The sequence below is a fragment of the Nicrophorus vespilloides genome, unplaced genomic scaffold, assembly GCF_001412225.1.
Source record: "Nicrophorus vespilloides isolate i.1.1-1 unplaced genomic scaffold, Nicve_v1.0, whole genome shotgun sequence".
Lineage (NCBI taxonomy): Eukaryota > Metazoa > Arthropoda > Insecta > Coleoptera > Silphidae > Nicrophorus > Nicrophorus vespilloides.
Window position 1 is genome coordinate 20,881 of NW_017096504.1, and position 15,444 is coordinate 36,324.

The 15,444-nt window shown below is 34.2% G+C and overlaps 3 protein-coding genes across 6 annotated transcripts in view; 2 read left to right on the top strand and 1 right to left on the bottom strand.

Annotated features, from left to right (window-relative positions):
* Nucleotides 1-904, bottom strand: part of LOC108557216 (cathepsin B) — a 3,656-nt gene extending 2,752 nt beyond the window's left edge. The window contains exon 1 of one of the 2 annotated variants that reach the window (XM_017913658.1): nucleotides 803-904. The gene's annotated coding sequence lies outside the window, so the exon portion shown is untranslated. The remainder of the gene's footprint in view (nucleotides 1-802) is intronic. The other variant, XM_017913657.1, reaches the window with a different exon arrangement.
* Nucleotides 905-1,162: 258 nt separating this feature from the next.
* Nucleotides 1,163-8,637, top strand: LOC108557215 (two pore potassium channel protein sup-9). Of its 2 annotated transcripts, none has more exons than XM_017913655.1 (7): nucleotides 1,163-1,815; nucleotides 4,400-4,758; nucleotides 5,498-5,780; nucleotides 5,967-6,171; nucleotides 6,244-6,417; nucleotides 6,670-6,833; nucleotides 6,895-8,637. In XM_017913655.1, the coding sequence occupies exons 2-7, from the start codon at nucleotides 4,632-4,634 to the stop codon at nucleotides 7,025-7,027; spliced, it is 1,086 nt and encodes a 361-aa protein (XP_017769144.1). In that variant the 5' UTR covers nucleotides 1,163-1,815; nucleotides 4,400-4,631; the 3' UTR covers nucleotides 7,028-8,637. The 2 variants fall into 2 exon arrangements, with proteins under 2 accessions (XP_017769144.1, XP_017769145.1); XM_017913656.1 differs by having other exon boundaries at nucleotides 6,901-8,637.
* A 4,576-nt stretch (nucleotides 8,638-13,213) lies between these two features.
* On the top strand, nucleotides 13,214-14,321 carry LOC108557214 (vesicle transport protein GOT1B). 2 transcript variants are annotated; one of them, XM_017913653.1, is made up of 5 exons: nucleotides 13,214-13,484; nucleotides 13,540-13,631; nucleotides 13,679-13,857; nucleotides 13,913-13,994; nucleotides 14,079-14,321. In XM_017913653.1, exons 1-5 carry the CDS (start codon nucleotides 13,460-13,462, stop codon nucleotides 14,133-14,135), a joined length of 435 nt encoding a protein of 144 aa, XP_017769142.1. In that variant the 5' UTR covers nucleotides 13,214-13,459; the 3' UTR covers nucleotides 14,136-14,321. The 2 variants fall into 2 exon arrangements, with proteins under 2 accessions (XP_017769142.1, XP_017769143.1); XM_017913654.1 differs by having other exon boundaries at nucleotides 13,221-13,484; nucleotides 14,075-14,321.
* Nucleotides 14,322-15,444: the final 1,123 nt, after the last annotated feature.

Consider the following 15,444-nt stretch of genomic DNA (forward strand, 5'->3'; position numbering starts at 1 on the left):
CATGAAAATAGTAACAAATAGTAATAGACAAACAAAATAAAATTCTTAAATTGGAACAAACAAAAATTAATTGAAAACAATTAATTAATTTGAATACAGTCTTTGGCGTTTAATCGATTTCTGTTTTTCGTTTTGATGTTTTCTGGAAAAGTCTTGTTCACAAAGGCAGGTTGTTGCAAATGGCAGCAATTTTTTTACCAAAAAGACAACAGATTTGCTTTGGTCTCAAATTGAATACGTGCTTCAGTATAGGATCAAAGTTCAAGAATTGCCTCTGCCAAACCTGGAGGTTCTTCTGGTATGTTAGTAATTTCACATTTAAAAGGATTTACAACCCAATTCACAGTTTAAACATCAAGATCTGGAAAGTAGTTAAAGAACCGCTCTCTGAGTTTGGTAAGATGAAATTAGAATTTTTTTTTTAACCCCATTTTGGGTAATTTACCCCGGTTCCCCGACCGCTGTTTTAGAGCAATTTAAGTATGAACTAAAGGATATTAATATAAAATACGAGTTCATTAGTAATAGTAATTAATAAATTTTAAATTTATGAATATTGAGTTTCATAAAACTATTAAATTGTGTTAAATATGTGTAATGGATGAACAGATTTTGGGTATTTAATTAATTAACTATTTGTTAGGTTGTAATCAACATTAGCGGAGGTTATGATTTGTAGCACCCGGCGCATCCACCTTAAGTAGAAATTAATTTGCAAGCGGTTTTCAATGATTAGATCCGATTGAAAGGGATATGTTTATAAGTGAAACTTATTAGTGATTTGATAATGATGTGTACTTACGTCGTGTTCGGGATAACGCGTTGTCGAAATCAGAGATAGACAGGAGGGACAGGTATGTTCTGGTGGACTTAGCACTAATTTGATAATCGCATGTTACATACGCGATGTTGTTTTATTTTTTTGCACCGGGGGCGGCTCGTGGCGCCCTCTCTGGCGCAGCGATCCTCCGACAAAGCGGGGCACGATAAAAAATTCAGGAAGGCAGCGGAGGCGGTTGAATCATCCCTCTTCAGACACACGACGCACTTTCATATCGTGCGTCGCGTTTCGGTGATGTTAAAGATAGGAGGAAGAATTAGGGAATAAAAAAAAATAATAAAATAAACGAAAGTAGGCTGCGCTGCCACGTCGCGTTCGCCCTCGCCGTCTCCGCCGCCGCCCCTCGAGCACTCGTCGTGACGTCACTGCGACGTCGTTATCGATCGAGGTACGAGGACCGCGTGCAACTCCACTCTACGTACATTCGTACGAAGGGTGAGGAGGGAAGAAGAGATAGAACAGAGTGCCCGATCCGATATAGTCATCGTCTCTCTCGCACTCACGCAAACGCTCACTCATTCTCTGCCTATTCCCTCGGTCGGTCGGTCGAACGTTCTCTCTGTCCGTGTCTCTCCCTCCTCGGTCCTTCCTACAAATCCTTCCAGCCGAAAACAGGTCCTGCACGTAGTGCCGCATTAACCCTTCCATCAGAAGACAACAGGAAGCGACGATGGTGTTGCTCTCCTCCACCGCCGCATCCACTTCCACCTCTTCATCAACATCATCATCATCACCGTCATCCGACTTGCTGAAACAGTGACAAACAAGAGAGCTAGAGAGACAAAGAGAGACTTCTCTTCCCTTATATTTATAACACGCACGCACACTTGCATCATCATTCCAAAAGCGGATCATCATTCGCAGTTCTCGTGTCCGCCACAGTGCGAATGTGTACGCGCGTGTTATCATCATCGTACGTGCAACATCCTTTCGTGTAATGGAAAAGTGAAACGATCCTGCGGCATCTCTCTTAGGTAAGAAGACAACTAGAAGTCCACCCAAAAGTTCATCCCGTTACGCAATCGGCTTCATGTATTATGAATTTTGCACGTATCGATTCGTCTCTCACTTCGAGACACACACACAGTGAGAGAGAGAGCAAGAGATCGCCGGAAAAATTAACGCCTATTGTTTGTATTCATTTAGTTACATTGCATTTCCCTTTTTTAATTTTTCTTTTCTGCAATATCTTCTTCCGAAATTCGCACGTGCATTTCACCTTTTCCGCACACGCCGCCTCCAGTATTATCGATCAAGGGTGCCGTCGTTCCAAGGAATCCTCTCCTCCTATGGCTTTCAAACATTGCTTCAATAAACACATATTTAAATAGACAATAACACAAAAAAAAACAAACGATTACTATAGCAACACAAAATCTTGCAGGGACCAGTGCTTCCCAACTTGTTCCCATTTACCTAAACAAACAGTATTAATATCTTTCTACGTTCTTGAATGTTTAGTCCATAAAAAAATAAAATAATACATAACAAATTTGCTTCAATTACATCAGAATGTGTAAACATTTTGTTCACGCATAATTCATATTATTAGTGACTTCTAAGAAAGTTCTAATAAACAGATAAAGAGTTGAAAATTAACAAAGATTAAGTTTTTATCCTTTCTTTATAAATTTAAGTAATTCAATAATCATTTTGATCTTTCAAAAAAAAATAAAAAAAAAAATTCCATAAAATCCTGACTAAAATTTTCGTATTTTAATATTGTATATTTTTGTTTTAAATTATTAAACCAAATAATGCTCTAGGATATGAAGGAATGTCGGTTTAGGGAGGTTCGCAGAAATTCCGCAAACTTTTTAAGTATTTATGCAGCAAAGCACTAAAGCATTTATCGCCATGCAGAATCCCATAGGAATGATGTTATAAAAGAAATGCTGCTGCTGCTATGTAAAAAAGAAAAATAACGTGATGAAACTTTTAAATATTTATTTGAGTAAACTGTTTTCATGATACGAAATTGCGTTTGGGATGGTCCAAAAAGAGCGCATCAAAACACGACCTTTTTGAAATATTTACGTAATAGGTTTGTAAAGATTTTACCACCTACAAAGCAGAATAACATCACAAAATTACAGCTCATTGAATGAGACGAAATAATTATATTTTATAATCTGTTAAATTTTAATGTTTCAAATGGAAAATAGGACATGTAGAATTTCAATTATTCTAGCAAATAATTACAATTTGCAATGGATTAAAATCGATAATAGAATTGTGCAGAATCTAATTTATTTTGTGATTTATATATTGAATGTAAATATACAAATTCGACCTTTTCAAAGTTTTGTTCTCGTTCATTCAAAGGCGACAATAAACTCGAACGGAAACGTGCACGTGTTATATACAAGTAATACGAATTCCGCAAATTTTCGAATCGGAGAATTCACGTGGATATATCGTAAATAGCGAAAGAATGCAGGAAATACGAATTCAATAAGCGGTGATATTGCAAAACACGCATTGTGTATGTGTATGCATATATATTTGTGTATTTCAACGGCCGAATTGAAACGTTTTGCCGTAATGCAATTTGCATTCAATCGATTCGCAACAATAGCGTAACCGCCGCGGCTGGCGCGCAAAGACTTTGTTTCAATTAATCCATCCGTCAATTTCATAATAAAACGCACACACGTCGCATAATAGGATTGGTATACAACCAAACGTACAACGTAATTAATAATTCTTCCTGAGAGCAAATCTTTAAATAAACAACTTTCGTTACCAGAAATCTTTCGCTGATTAATGCCTTTGCGGATTAACCCGACATTTTCTGCTTAATAACGTGAAGCGTGAGTCTATAAATAAATCGCGCGGTGCTTCGAATCTCAAACCAATTAAATTCCTGGCAATTACGCTAATTAAAACGCGCACGAACTTTTCCAATTATGCAGGTGGTAAATTGCGCGGTAGATGTCCTTTCGTCCCCTGAGGAAATACCCGTGCACAATCCGACAAACAACAACAACAGCAGCAACAGAAAGGACATCCCAGTTCAAATCGAAACTCAATTTTCCGAAACAGAATACATTAATTTATTTAAGTTGAAACTTTTTGATTGAGTTTCGAAATTGTACTTTAATACGTTAGTGTTGAAAGGGTGTTAATTGACGTGAAAATTATCATTACAATTCCTCTGTAATGTGAGTTGTTTAGAAGTGCAGCGTCTAACTGAACATAGTTTGAAAGGCCCGAGGGGCAAGCGGAAGAGGATGAGGGTAGAATGTTTAAGATTAACTTTAGATAAAAAAAGAGTGGAAATTGCCTGGGAAACTTCTTTCCACTTTGTTTAGGCAATTAGGGCTATCACTTTCAAGACGATTTTCGCGTGCCAGTCGTCCGCCCTCTTTCTTCCAAAGTCCTCGTAAAACTCTTTACTTTTCCCTCGTCCGAAACACGTGAAATCCGCGATTACCCTTCTCACATTTTATTACAAGCGTTCTTGATTAATCCAGGTGTATTTAGTGTGTTTGATCTTTCGTTCATTGTCTTTTGTTTTTCTCTTCATCTTCTATCATCTGTTTTGTTTGTTGGCAGAGATAGTGTGCGTGAGGGAGGCGAGGCTAGGGTGCAAAAGAGAAATAGAGAGAGAATAAGAGAGCTTGAGGAAGAGCGATAGTGCGGTGAAGAGGATCTGAGAGTCGGTGAGCCCGGTGTAATGTGGGGGTGGGCGAGGGAGCGCGCGGGGGGCAGCTAGCGGTGGTGGCGCGCGCGCCCCCCAAACGGCCCCCCGGCCCCAAGCAGGCCCCAGCATGACGGGCGCTAAAGAATGAAGAAGCAAAACGTTCGCACGCTATCACTCATTGTGTGCACCTTCACTTATCTGCTGATCGGCGCCGCCGTCTTCGACGCCCTCGAGTCCAAGACGGAAAAGCAACGAAGAGAAGTTCTTCAAGGTATTACACAAATATATTTTATATATGTAACTATCTCTTTCAGACCATCCCTCCAATTATATAAGAAAACTGGGCAAAATTTGCTATTGGAAAACTAGATACCTTCTAAATGAATACATTTTTAAACTTTTTCAAAGAATTCATCTAGACACTTTTATTCAAATACAATTTTCATTCAGTAAAGCCAGAAATAAATTATCAATTTCAGAATTGAATATTTGTGTTGATTAATTTAAAAGTAAATAAAAATGAAGTGATATTGAAAATTAAAAATCAATGCAAAGGGTTGATGACCATAAGTTTTTCAGTTTTTTGAAAGTGGAAACGCTTTTATTATGACAAAATCGTATAAATTTATGTTTGTTCCCAAGACGTTTTCTTCGACGATAAACGAAATTTTGTTATGAGTCGAATTGAGCTGGAAGGGTAATATTCGTAGAGTACATGCATAAAATGTGAAAAAACAAGTCCGTATTTGCTGACGTCCAGGGAGATTCGACCGCACAAACTTGTAAACAAATGGAGAAATTCGTCGGTTATATGAAAATTCAGCGGTGACGATCAGGAAATGTGCACAAGACAAACGGAAATATTTACATTGGATCGCCGTGAAACACGAATATTTGCCATGCCAATGAACTTTATGTTTTCATGTAAAAACAAAAATAAATAAAATAATTGAATTGAACAGAAACCATGAAGAAAAACCATCAGAATAAGTTGAATTGTTGTTGTGCAGAGATCGAGTGGATGGTAAGGAGGAAGTACGGCATAACCGACGAGGATTTTCGGATATTGGAGACGGTCGTGCTGAAGTCGGAGCCGCATCGGGCAGGAAGACAGTGGAAATTTGCCGGAGCGTTTTACTACGCCACGACCGTTCTCACAACCATCGGATACGGCCATTCCACGCCCAGCACCGTCGCCGGAAAACTCTTCACCATGTGCTACGCGATGATCGGCATTCCCCTAGGACTCGTCATGTTCCAAAGTATAGGAGAACGCGTCAACAGATTGAGCAGGTAAACAAACATAATTTTAAACTGCAGTTCTTTCTATTCATTCTAATTTAATATTACTAATGTATTTGTAGCTGGTGGATCGCCGGGTTTTTGATCACTGAATAATTAATGTCATGCTTATGAAAATATTTCTAATTAATTTTTATCTGTTTTCTGGAATTATTATATGGAAATGGTGGAATGCAGCGTCATAATTCGTTCAGTAAAGTCTTCCCTGCACTGCCGACACACGAACGCCTCCGAACTCGATCTCATCTGCGTGGTGACCACCCTCAGCTCGCTCACCATCGCAGGAGGTGCTGCGGCCTTCTCCTGCTACGAGGGTTGGAGCTACTTCGACTCTGTCTACTACTGCTTCATCACCCTCACCACCATCGGTTTCGGAGATATGGTAAGTCTTAAATCTACATATCATCATTTCCTTCTTCATACTCAAACGACTTCCATACTCTCGTTTCTTCAGGTGGCTCTGCAGAAGGACAACGCTCTCAGCGATAAGCCAGAGTACGTGATGTTCGCGCTGATCTTCATCCTCTTCGGTTTGGCCATCGTCGCCGCGTCTTTGAATTTATTGGTGCTGCGATTCGTGACGATGAACACGGAGGACGAGAGGAGAGACGAGGCTCAGGCCATGCAGGTGAGATCACAAAGTGAAGAGATTAATTGGACGTCCGATAAATACACCTTCACCTTAATAACCTACTGACTGATCTGATGCATCTGGGATCTGACCTCAATTTGTTCGACTTACATTTCACCATAAATTGACGAGAATATCAATCAATTCTTCAGCTCGAATTACACTTTACTACAAATTCAATATTTTCAATTGAAGAGACTCATTAATCAATTATTCAATGATTGATACATGTTTTGTATGTGTTTTCAGGCTTTGGCTGGAGCGGTGCGACTGGAAGGAGACGTGATAACTGCGAACGGATCAATTCTGAGCGGTCATCTAGGAGGTCATCATGGTACTGAAACGACGTCGATAGACGTGAATCCCTCCGTGTGTTCCAGCCCTTGCGGATGCTTCTCGTCCAAAAGGCATAGGTATCACAATAATCGTAATGCAGCAATCAAGAACTGTTGAACTGATTGTATATTTTTGTAGGTTTAGCGTAAGGAGATCACCCACTCAAATCAGGCACCTGCTGCCCGTCCTGCCGATGCACGAGCTGCATCTGCCGCAGGGTCCGCTCCTGCCGCCTCCGGCAATCTACCCCAATCACCGTGCCTCCATATGATGACTGCAACAGGGGCTTTTACAGTTCATGACTTTGTGATATGTTCGAGAGAAAAAAAAAACACATGCAGGACGATAGTTTTAGATCTGAACAGATTTAAAGAAAACAACAAATTATATATATATATATACCAAGATGAGATGATGCGTTGTTGCATCGCCAAAACAAGACGAGGAGAAGAAGGATTACACACAAAAAAAAAAAGATGGTTTTCGCACGGTGAGAATTGCGATTTCGCGCACAAAAGCCGCTGACGAAAGACAACAATCGTTTCGTCCTCCTATTGGAGGCGATTTCGTTTACGTTCGTTTCTTCCTTTCTTTTTACATATAAAGACGATCTTTGATTTGAATTCTTTATGCGTTTCTCCCGAGGCGGACGCCGATGTGAGATAATTGGGATCAAATAGTTGCCAAGAGATAAAAAGATTTAAAAGAACAAAAAAAAAAAAAAAACGTTTTTTCTTCTATACAAAAAAAAAATGAAATATAAAGTGACGATATTTTTGATTGATAATTTGCCAAATTAGGTTTTCTCTCAAAGACAAATCGACTGACGAGGCGCTTCCTAAAACAAAAGAAAAACGAAAGGCTGAAGCCTCGCCAAACAAAACAAACACAAAAAAAATATAATAAAATAAACAAGACAAAGAAAGAATGAAAGATTCTTCGCGAATTTCGACACTTCCCGAACGCGACTTGTTTTGTGTACATAATCAGACTGCATTCCGTTTTTACCTTGTACATAAGTGGTAAGTGAGAAGAATTGAAGGAAAGGGATTTTTTTCTCCCGATTCACTATAAACTTAAGTTTCTTTTTGCTGAATATTGCAAAGAATTACACATTTGAATCGCTCGTTAAGAGAAGTCGTTAACATTCCAATTTTTCTTTGAGACAACTTCCAAAGTTAGCGCTTCTCCCCAAAGACAAGCGTTTCAATTAATTATCTTAAGTATATACGAATTGAGTGATCCAAGCGATTTTTTGATAATGTTCTTCTTATGTGAGCGTGTACGTAGTTAAGAATTTATTTACATATATATATATTTTTTATTTCCATCAATGTAAATAATTACAAAGAAACGCAAACAAGGCTTGACCATTTACGTTTTTGGTGATTCCCCCTTAGTTTTAGGATGTGTATGTGATATAATATGAATCAATTCGCCTTCATTGTGTTTCATTAATTCGTTCTGTTTAATTTTAATTTCTTTATATTATTGTATCAATTTGCATGCCATTTGTTGTACGTCGACTAATGCTTCCTACTTGGTTTCTGTTCCGAACTGTATACGTTCAAATCTCTGTTCTTGCGACTATTGTTCATGACTGATTTTGATTTCGGAGTGCATTCAAGATAAAAATAATTTAAATTAAACAAAAAAAATACAACAGAGCATACGAACTTTGTAAATACTGTGAGACGGAAAGGAAATGTAAAAAGAATATGAAAGGAAAAAAGGAAAAGAAACTGCTATATAATTATATATTATATATGAGAAGGAGAAAAAAATAACATACTTGAAATATAATCGATTTTTAATAACAATTAAATAACGAAATGAAAATTGTATGCATACTTGTGTACTGCCAAAAAACAGAAGGAATTCTTTTTAATAAAACAAAACTAAATATTAATTATTATATTTTCCAACATTTAAGTTACTGGTAACTGCTAGCTAGCTAGTGTCACTTGTTATACACCAAATATTATTTTCTGATTACAAAAATAATATATCATCCCCATACTCGTATTTATACTCATTTTAATCTCTGATTTTTCAAGATCAATGTCCAAGTTTCAATTTCTTCTGGGAGCAATTGCTAATAAAAATATAAACGTTTTTCAAAAACGTTACTTTCTTAACTGTCACTTGTCATATACCAAATATTATTTTCTAATTATGAAGAAAACTATATTAGCCAAACACAAGTATTTATGCTCATTTTAATCCTTGGGTTTTCAAGATCACTTTCCAAGTTTCAATTTCTTCTGGGAGCAACTGCTAATAAAAATATAAACGTTTTTGGAAAACGTTACTTTCTGAACTGTCACTTGTTACATATCAAATTTTATTTTCAGATAACGAAAAACCTAATCATAATTACAAACTGGTATTCATACTAATTTTATTCTCGAGTATTTGAAGAACAAAAGTTTTAATTTCTTTTGGGAGAAAATTGTAGTAAATAGAAAATTGTATGTTGAGTTGTCTATACATTAGGTGCAAAATTCAAAATACCAAATATTATTTTCTGTTTTTCAAGAAAACTATATTAGCTACATGGACGTATTTAAGCTTATTTTAATCTCTGGGTTTTCAAGATCAACGTCCAAGTTCAATTTCTTCTGGGAAAAACTGCTAATTAAAATATGCTCGTTTTTCGGAAACGTTACTTTCTGAACTGTCACTTGTCATATACCAAATATTATTTTCTATTTATGAAGAAAACTATATTAGCTATACACAAGTATTTATGCTCATTTTAATCTCTGGGTTTTCAAGATCAATGTCCAAGTTTAATTTTCTTTTGGGAGAATTTTGTAGTATATAGAATATTGTATGTTGAGTTGTCTATTCATTAGGCGCAAAATTCAAAATAACAAATATTATTTTCTGTTTATGAAAAAAACTATAATAGGTACATAGACGTATTTATACTCATTTTAGTCTCTGGGTTTTCAAGATCAATGTCCAATTTTCAATTTCTTCTGGGAGCAACTGATAATAAAAATATAAACGTTTTTCGGAAACGTTACATTCTGAACTGTCCCTTGTCATATACCAAATATTATTTTCTATTTATGAAGAAAACTATATTAGCTACACACAAGTATTTATGCTCATTTTAATCTCTGGGTTTTCAAGATCAATGTCCATGTTTCAATTTCTTCTGAGAGCAATTGCTAATAAAAATATAAACGTTTTTCAAAAACGTTACTTTCTGAACTGTCACTTGTCATATACCAAATATTATTTTCTATTTATGAAGAAAACTATATTAGCTACACACAAGTATTTATGCTCATTTTAATCTCTGGGATTTCAAGATCAATGTCCAAGTTTAAATTTCTTCTGTGAGCAACTATTAATTAAAATATAAAAGTTTTTCGAAAACGTTACTTTGCGAACTGTCAATTGTCACATATCAAATATTATTTTCATATAACGAAAAAACTAATAACAATTACAAACTGGTATTTATGCTAATTTTATTCTCGAGTATTTGAAGATCAATGTCCAAGTTTTATTTTCTTTTGGGAGAAAATTGTAGTATATAGAATATTGTATGTTGAGTTGTCTATTCATTAGGCGCAAAATTCAAAATAACAAATATTATTTTCTGTTTATGAAGAAAACTATATTAGCTACATAGACGTATTTATGCTCATTTTAGTCTCTGGGTTTTCAAGATTAATGTCCAAGTTTCAATATCTTCTGGAAGCAATTGCTAATAAAAATATAAACGTTTTTCAAAAACGTTACTTTCTTAACTGTCACTTGTCATATACCAAATATTATTTTCTATTTATGAAGAAAACTATATTAGCTACACACAAGTATTTATGCTCATTTTAATCTCTGGATTTCCAAGATCAATATCCAAGTTTCAATTTCTTCTGGGAGCAACTGCTAATATAAATATAAACGTTTTTGGAAAACGTTACTTTCTGAACTGTCACTTGTCACATATCAAATTTTATTTTCATATAACGAAAAACCTAATCATAATTACAAACTGGTATTCATATTAATTTTATTCTCGAGTATTTAAAGAACAAAAGTTTTAATTTCTTTTGGGAGAAAATTGTAGTAAATAGAATATTGTATGTTGAGTTGTCTATAAATTAGGCGCAAAATTCAAAATACCAAATATTATTTTCTGTTTTTCAAGAAAACTATATTAGTTACATGGACATATTTATGCTTGTTTTAATCTCTGCGTTTTCAAGATCAATCTCCAAGTTTAAATTTCTTCTGGGAGAAACTGCTAATTAAAATATGCTCGTTTTTCGGAAACGTTACTTTCTGACCTGTCACTTATCATATACCAAATATTATTTTCTGTTTATGAAGAAAACTATATTAGCTACATACAAGTATTTATGCTCATTTTAATCTCTGGGTATTCAAGATCAATGTCCAAGTTTCAATTTCTTATGGGAGCAACTGCTAACAAAAATATGCTCGTTTTTCGGAAACGTTACTTTGCGAAATGTCATTTGTCATATATCAAATATTATTTTCAAATAACGAAAAAACTAATCACAATTACAAACTGGTATTTGTGCTAATTTTATTCTCGAGTATTTGAAGAACATTGTCCAAGTTTTAATTTATTTTGGGAGAAAATTGTAGTATATAGAATATTGTATGTTGAGTTGTCTGTACATTAGGCGCAAAATTCAAAATAACAAATTTTATTTTGTGTTTATGAAGAAAACTATATTTGCTACATAGACGTATTTATGCTAATTTTAATTTCTGGATTTTCAAGATCAATGTCCATACTTCAATTTCTTCTGGGAGCAAGTGCTAATAAAAATATAAACGTTTTTCAAAAACGTTACATTCTGAACTGTCACTTGTCATATACCAAATATTATTTTCTATTTATGAAGAAAACTATATTAGCTACACACAAGTATTTATGCTCATTTTAATCTCTGGATTTCCAAGATCAATATCCAAGTTTCAATTTATTCTGGGAGCAACTGCTAATAAAAATATAAACGTTTTTCAAAAACGTTACTTTCTGAACTGTCATTTGTCATATACCAAATATTATTTTCTATTTAAGAAGAAAACTATATTAGATACACACAAGTATTTATGCTCATCTTAATCTCTGGGTATTCAAGATCAATGTCCATGTTTCAATTTCTTCTGGGAGCAACTGTTAATAAAAATATAAACGTTTTCGAAAACATTACTTTTCGAACTGTCAATTGTCACATATCAAATATTATTTTCAGATAACAAAGAAAAATAAACACAATTACAAGCTGGTATTTAAGCTAATTTTATTCTCGAGTATTTGAAGAACATTTTCCAAGTTTTAATTTCTTTTGGGAGAAAATTGTAGTATATGGAATATAGTATGTTGAGTTGTCTATACATTAGGCGTAAAATTCAAAATACCAAATATTATTTTCTAGTTATGAAGAAAACTATATTAGCTACACACAAGTATTTATGCTCATTTTAATCTCTGGGATATCAAGATCAATGTCCAAGTTTAAATTTCTTCTGGGAGCAACTGCTAATAAAAATATAAACGTTTTTCGAAAACGTTACTTTCTGAACTGTCACTTGTCATATACCAAATATTATTTTCTGTTTATGAAGAAAACTATATTAGCTACATAGACGTATTTCTGCTCATTTTAATCTCTGGGTTTTCAAGATAAATATCCAAGTTTTAATTTCTTCTGGGAGCAACTGCTAATAAAATTATTGACGGTTTTCGAAAACGTTACTTTATAAACTGTCACTTGTTATATACCAAATATTATTTTCTGATTATTAAGAAAAGCATATTAACTACATAGACGTATTTATGCTGAATTTAATCTCTGGATTTTCAAGATGATTAACAAAGTTTCAATTTCTTCTAGGCGCAACGTCTAATAAAAATAAAAGCGTGTTTCGAAAACATTATTTCAACCTGTCATTTATTGAATACCAAATTTTATTTTCTGATTAACCGAAAACTAAATCAGCTACATACTCTTATTTATACGCTATTTAAGCTCTGAAGTTTCAAGATCAATATCCAAGTTTCAATTTCTTCTGGGAGTAACTACATTCAACAGCAATATACATTTGAATATTTGAAGTGGAATATTAAATTATAATACTAAATAATTTAGTGTATATCTGGTTGCGTTTACTATTTATTTATTTGTTACTTATATATAATATTTCTGTTAGATTTATCACACATTTAAATATTTTGATCACATAAACTTATTACTTTAATTTAATTAAAATATTCTGATTTCATATTTGTCTTTCTCTCAAATCTTGAAATTATCATATTTATTTAACAAGTTTTATTTCGAAAGTGTTTCATTGTTCAATACCTAAACTCTTCTAAATGAAAATCTATGTTCTATGATTAAAATTTGAATTGTATTTTTATTTCGAATTAAATTTGAATTGTTATCAACCGTATTCAGGGTTGTATCAAATACGATTTTAATTGTAGCAAGGGAATTCCTAAATTGGAACATCTTGAATATTATTATGCAACAGAATGCGAGGTCTCGACCCTAATTACAATATTAGTCCGTCTGCAAAAGCAATTCAATCGCATGACGTGGATCTGCGACAGTCCCCATCCGATGTTAGGTTATGTTTTTGAAAGCTGCTCTGTAGTCTTTACATTCTAATTCATTCACAATAATAAATAAATTATCATTCAAAAATGTTCGAAGTGTCAGACACCCAGAGTAAACAATAATGTGCATCTAGCAATCTTCAATACTCTAATCAATCAATTTGCAGAAATCGGAGTGGGCTTGGCCGGATTCGGGATGTTTTTCCTCTTCCTGGGTGTTATTCTGCTCTTCGATAAGAGTCTTCTGGCTCTAGGAAATGTAAGATAATATGCTTGAAATTACAACAATTAAAAATCAATTTTCAGATTCTGTTCATCTGTGGCTTGGCCTGTGTGATAGGTCTGGAAAGGACATTCAGGTTTTTCTTTCAGAGACACAAAGTCAAAGCATCAATTGCATTCTTTGGTGGCATCATAATTGTGTTGGTTGGCTTCCCGTTGATCGGAATGCTCTTTGAAACCTATGGTTTTGTTTTATTATTCAGGTAAATTACTTTACATCACTTTTCATATACAGAGATTAATGATACAAATTTTTAGTGGATTCTTCCCAGTTGCTATAAACTTCCTGAGAAGGGTACCTGTGATTGGCACATTATTAAATATGCCGGGAGTTAGTGGGGTTAGTAAAATACCATACGGATGAAAGTGTACAACACTTTCATCTAACATTGAGATTCTGCAATGTATTCTTTTTTCTAGATAGTTGATAGACTGGCTGGAGACTCGGGGAGGACAAGAGTGTGATCAAAATGCATATTAAATAAAATTGTGAGAGTGAACCGTTCTGTTCCTTGATTGTAAACTACGTTATTCCATCTAATCTTGATTACTTTTTATTTAATTTCTACTCAAATTATGTTCCAAACGCAGCGTTTTTCTGCGATGAAAAAAAAAGCAAAGAAACGAAACGCAAGACCATTTCTTTATATTGAGAAATGCATCGATCCAACTGTAATTATTATATGTAACTTAAGTTAATAATAAGCATTTTTTTAAATATTGGTTTAATGTTTGATTAATATTTGTTGTTAGTCGCTTAGTTAGTGTAAATAATTCAGAAGAAAGACAGTGTTGTGTTCCACCAAATCATCTACCTTCGTATTTTAATAAATACTATTAACACAATTTAACTTTTACTACTTTTCCTTTCCCAATACGAGAATAAATACAACTTGTTCTTTTGTTCACAGTTTTGATCTTCAATTAGTGTTAATTAAGTTGCCTATCTAACGTCTTTTAAAATGCTTATAAAATCGATGATTGAACAGAAATAACTTTTAACTACTTTAAAATATGAAGAATAAAGTTTAATTTTCCATATTCGTTGACTTATTGTTATTAAATTCTTAAAAATGAAATTATAAAATTTACATATCTTTTCTAAAATTGGATAATTATATATATATATAGTTTAATAATTGATAACATAGAGACAATGTTAAGTTAGTTTCTTTTAAAATTCATAATTATAATATGTTTCTATTTGTTTGCTAATGAAGAATGACTGGTAGTAATCAAAGGGTGCAAGGGAAAAAAGTATCAGAAATCGAAATGTGATAATTGTAGGTGCATGTTGTAGATTTGTATTTGTGAATGTACAAAAAGAATGGTCGAGGAAATTGGTTTGGATCGATGCAGTTAATTGAATGTGCGTTGTGGTGGATTATTGGAAAAAGTTGTAATTGCGTTAGAAAGGGGGGTTGAATTAACGTTTTGAATGTAGTGTCGAAGGGGGAACTGGACTATCGTTGAAACGAGCGACGTGCGTGGACAGATGATGATTTTTAATAAGTTTAAATGGCTTTAGGCGGGCGTGAGTCATGTTTGTGTTATTTCAGCATTCATGGCAAATTAATGGTCTCGCAGACGTGCGGTGATGAGGGGGCGGAGGACGAAGAGCGGTGGTGGTCTCCTTTATCAATTTATATTGATAACGAACGTACATATCGTCTATGTGTGCACGGTTCAAACCGAGCAATACTTGGGTCCATTTAAAAGGCGAATTAAGCGTAATTTGTGGCGAAGCCGTTTTCAGTTTAGATTGAGCGGATGGACGAAGGATGATGGGT

Bases quoted from the DNA above. Each gene is read 5' to 3' on its own strand.
- LOC108557214 (XM_017913653.1), top strand. From the start codon at position 13,460: ATGTTCGAAGTGTCAGACACCCAGA. The intron at 13,485-13,539 runs GTAAACAATAAT...ATCAATTTGCAG, and splicing joins CGAAGTGTCAGACACCCAGA to AAATCGGAGTGGGCTTGGCC. The intron at 13,858-13,912 runs GTAAATTACTTT...ACAAATTTTTAG, and splicing joins GGTTTTGTTTTATTATTCAG to TGGATTCTTCCCAGTTGCTA.
- LOC108557215 (XM_017913655.1), top strand. From the start codon at position 4,632: ATGAAGAAGCAAAACGTTCGCACGCTATCACTCATTGTGTGCACCTTC. The intron at 6,172-6,243 runs GTAAGTCTTAAA...TCGTTTCTTCAG, and splicing joins CCATCGGTTTCGGAGATATG to GTGGCTCTGCAGAAGGACAA. The intron at 6,418-6,669 runs GTGAGATCACAA...ATGTGTTTTCAG, and splicing joins ACGAGGCTCAGGCCATGCAG to GCTTTGGCTGGAGCGGTGCG.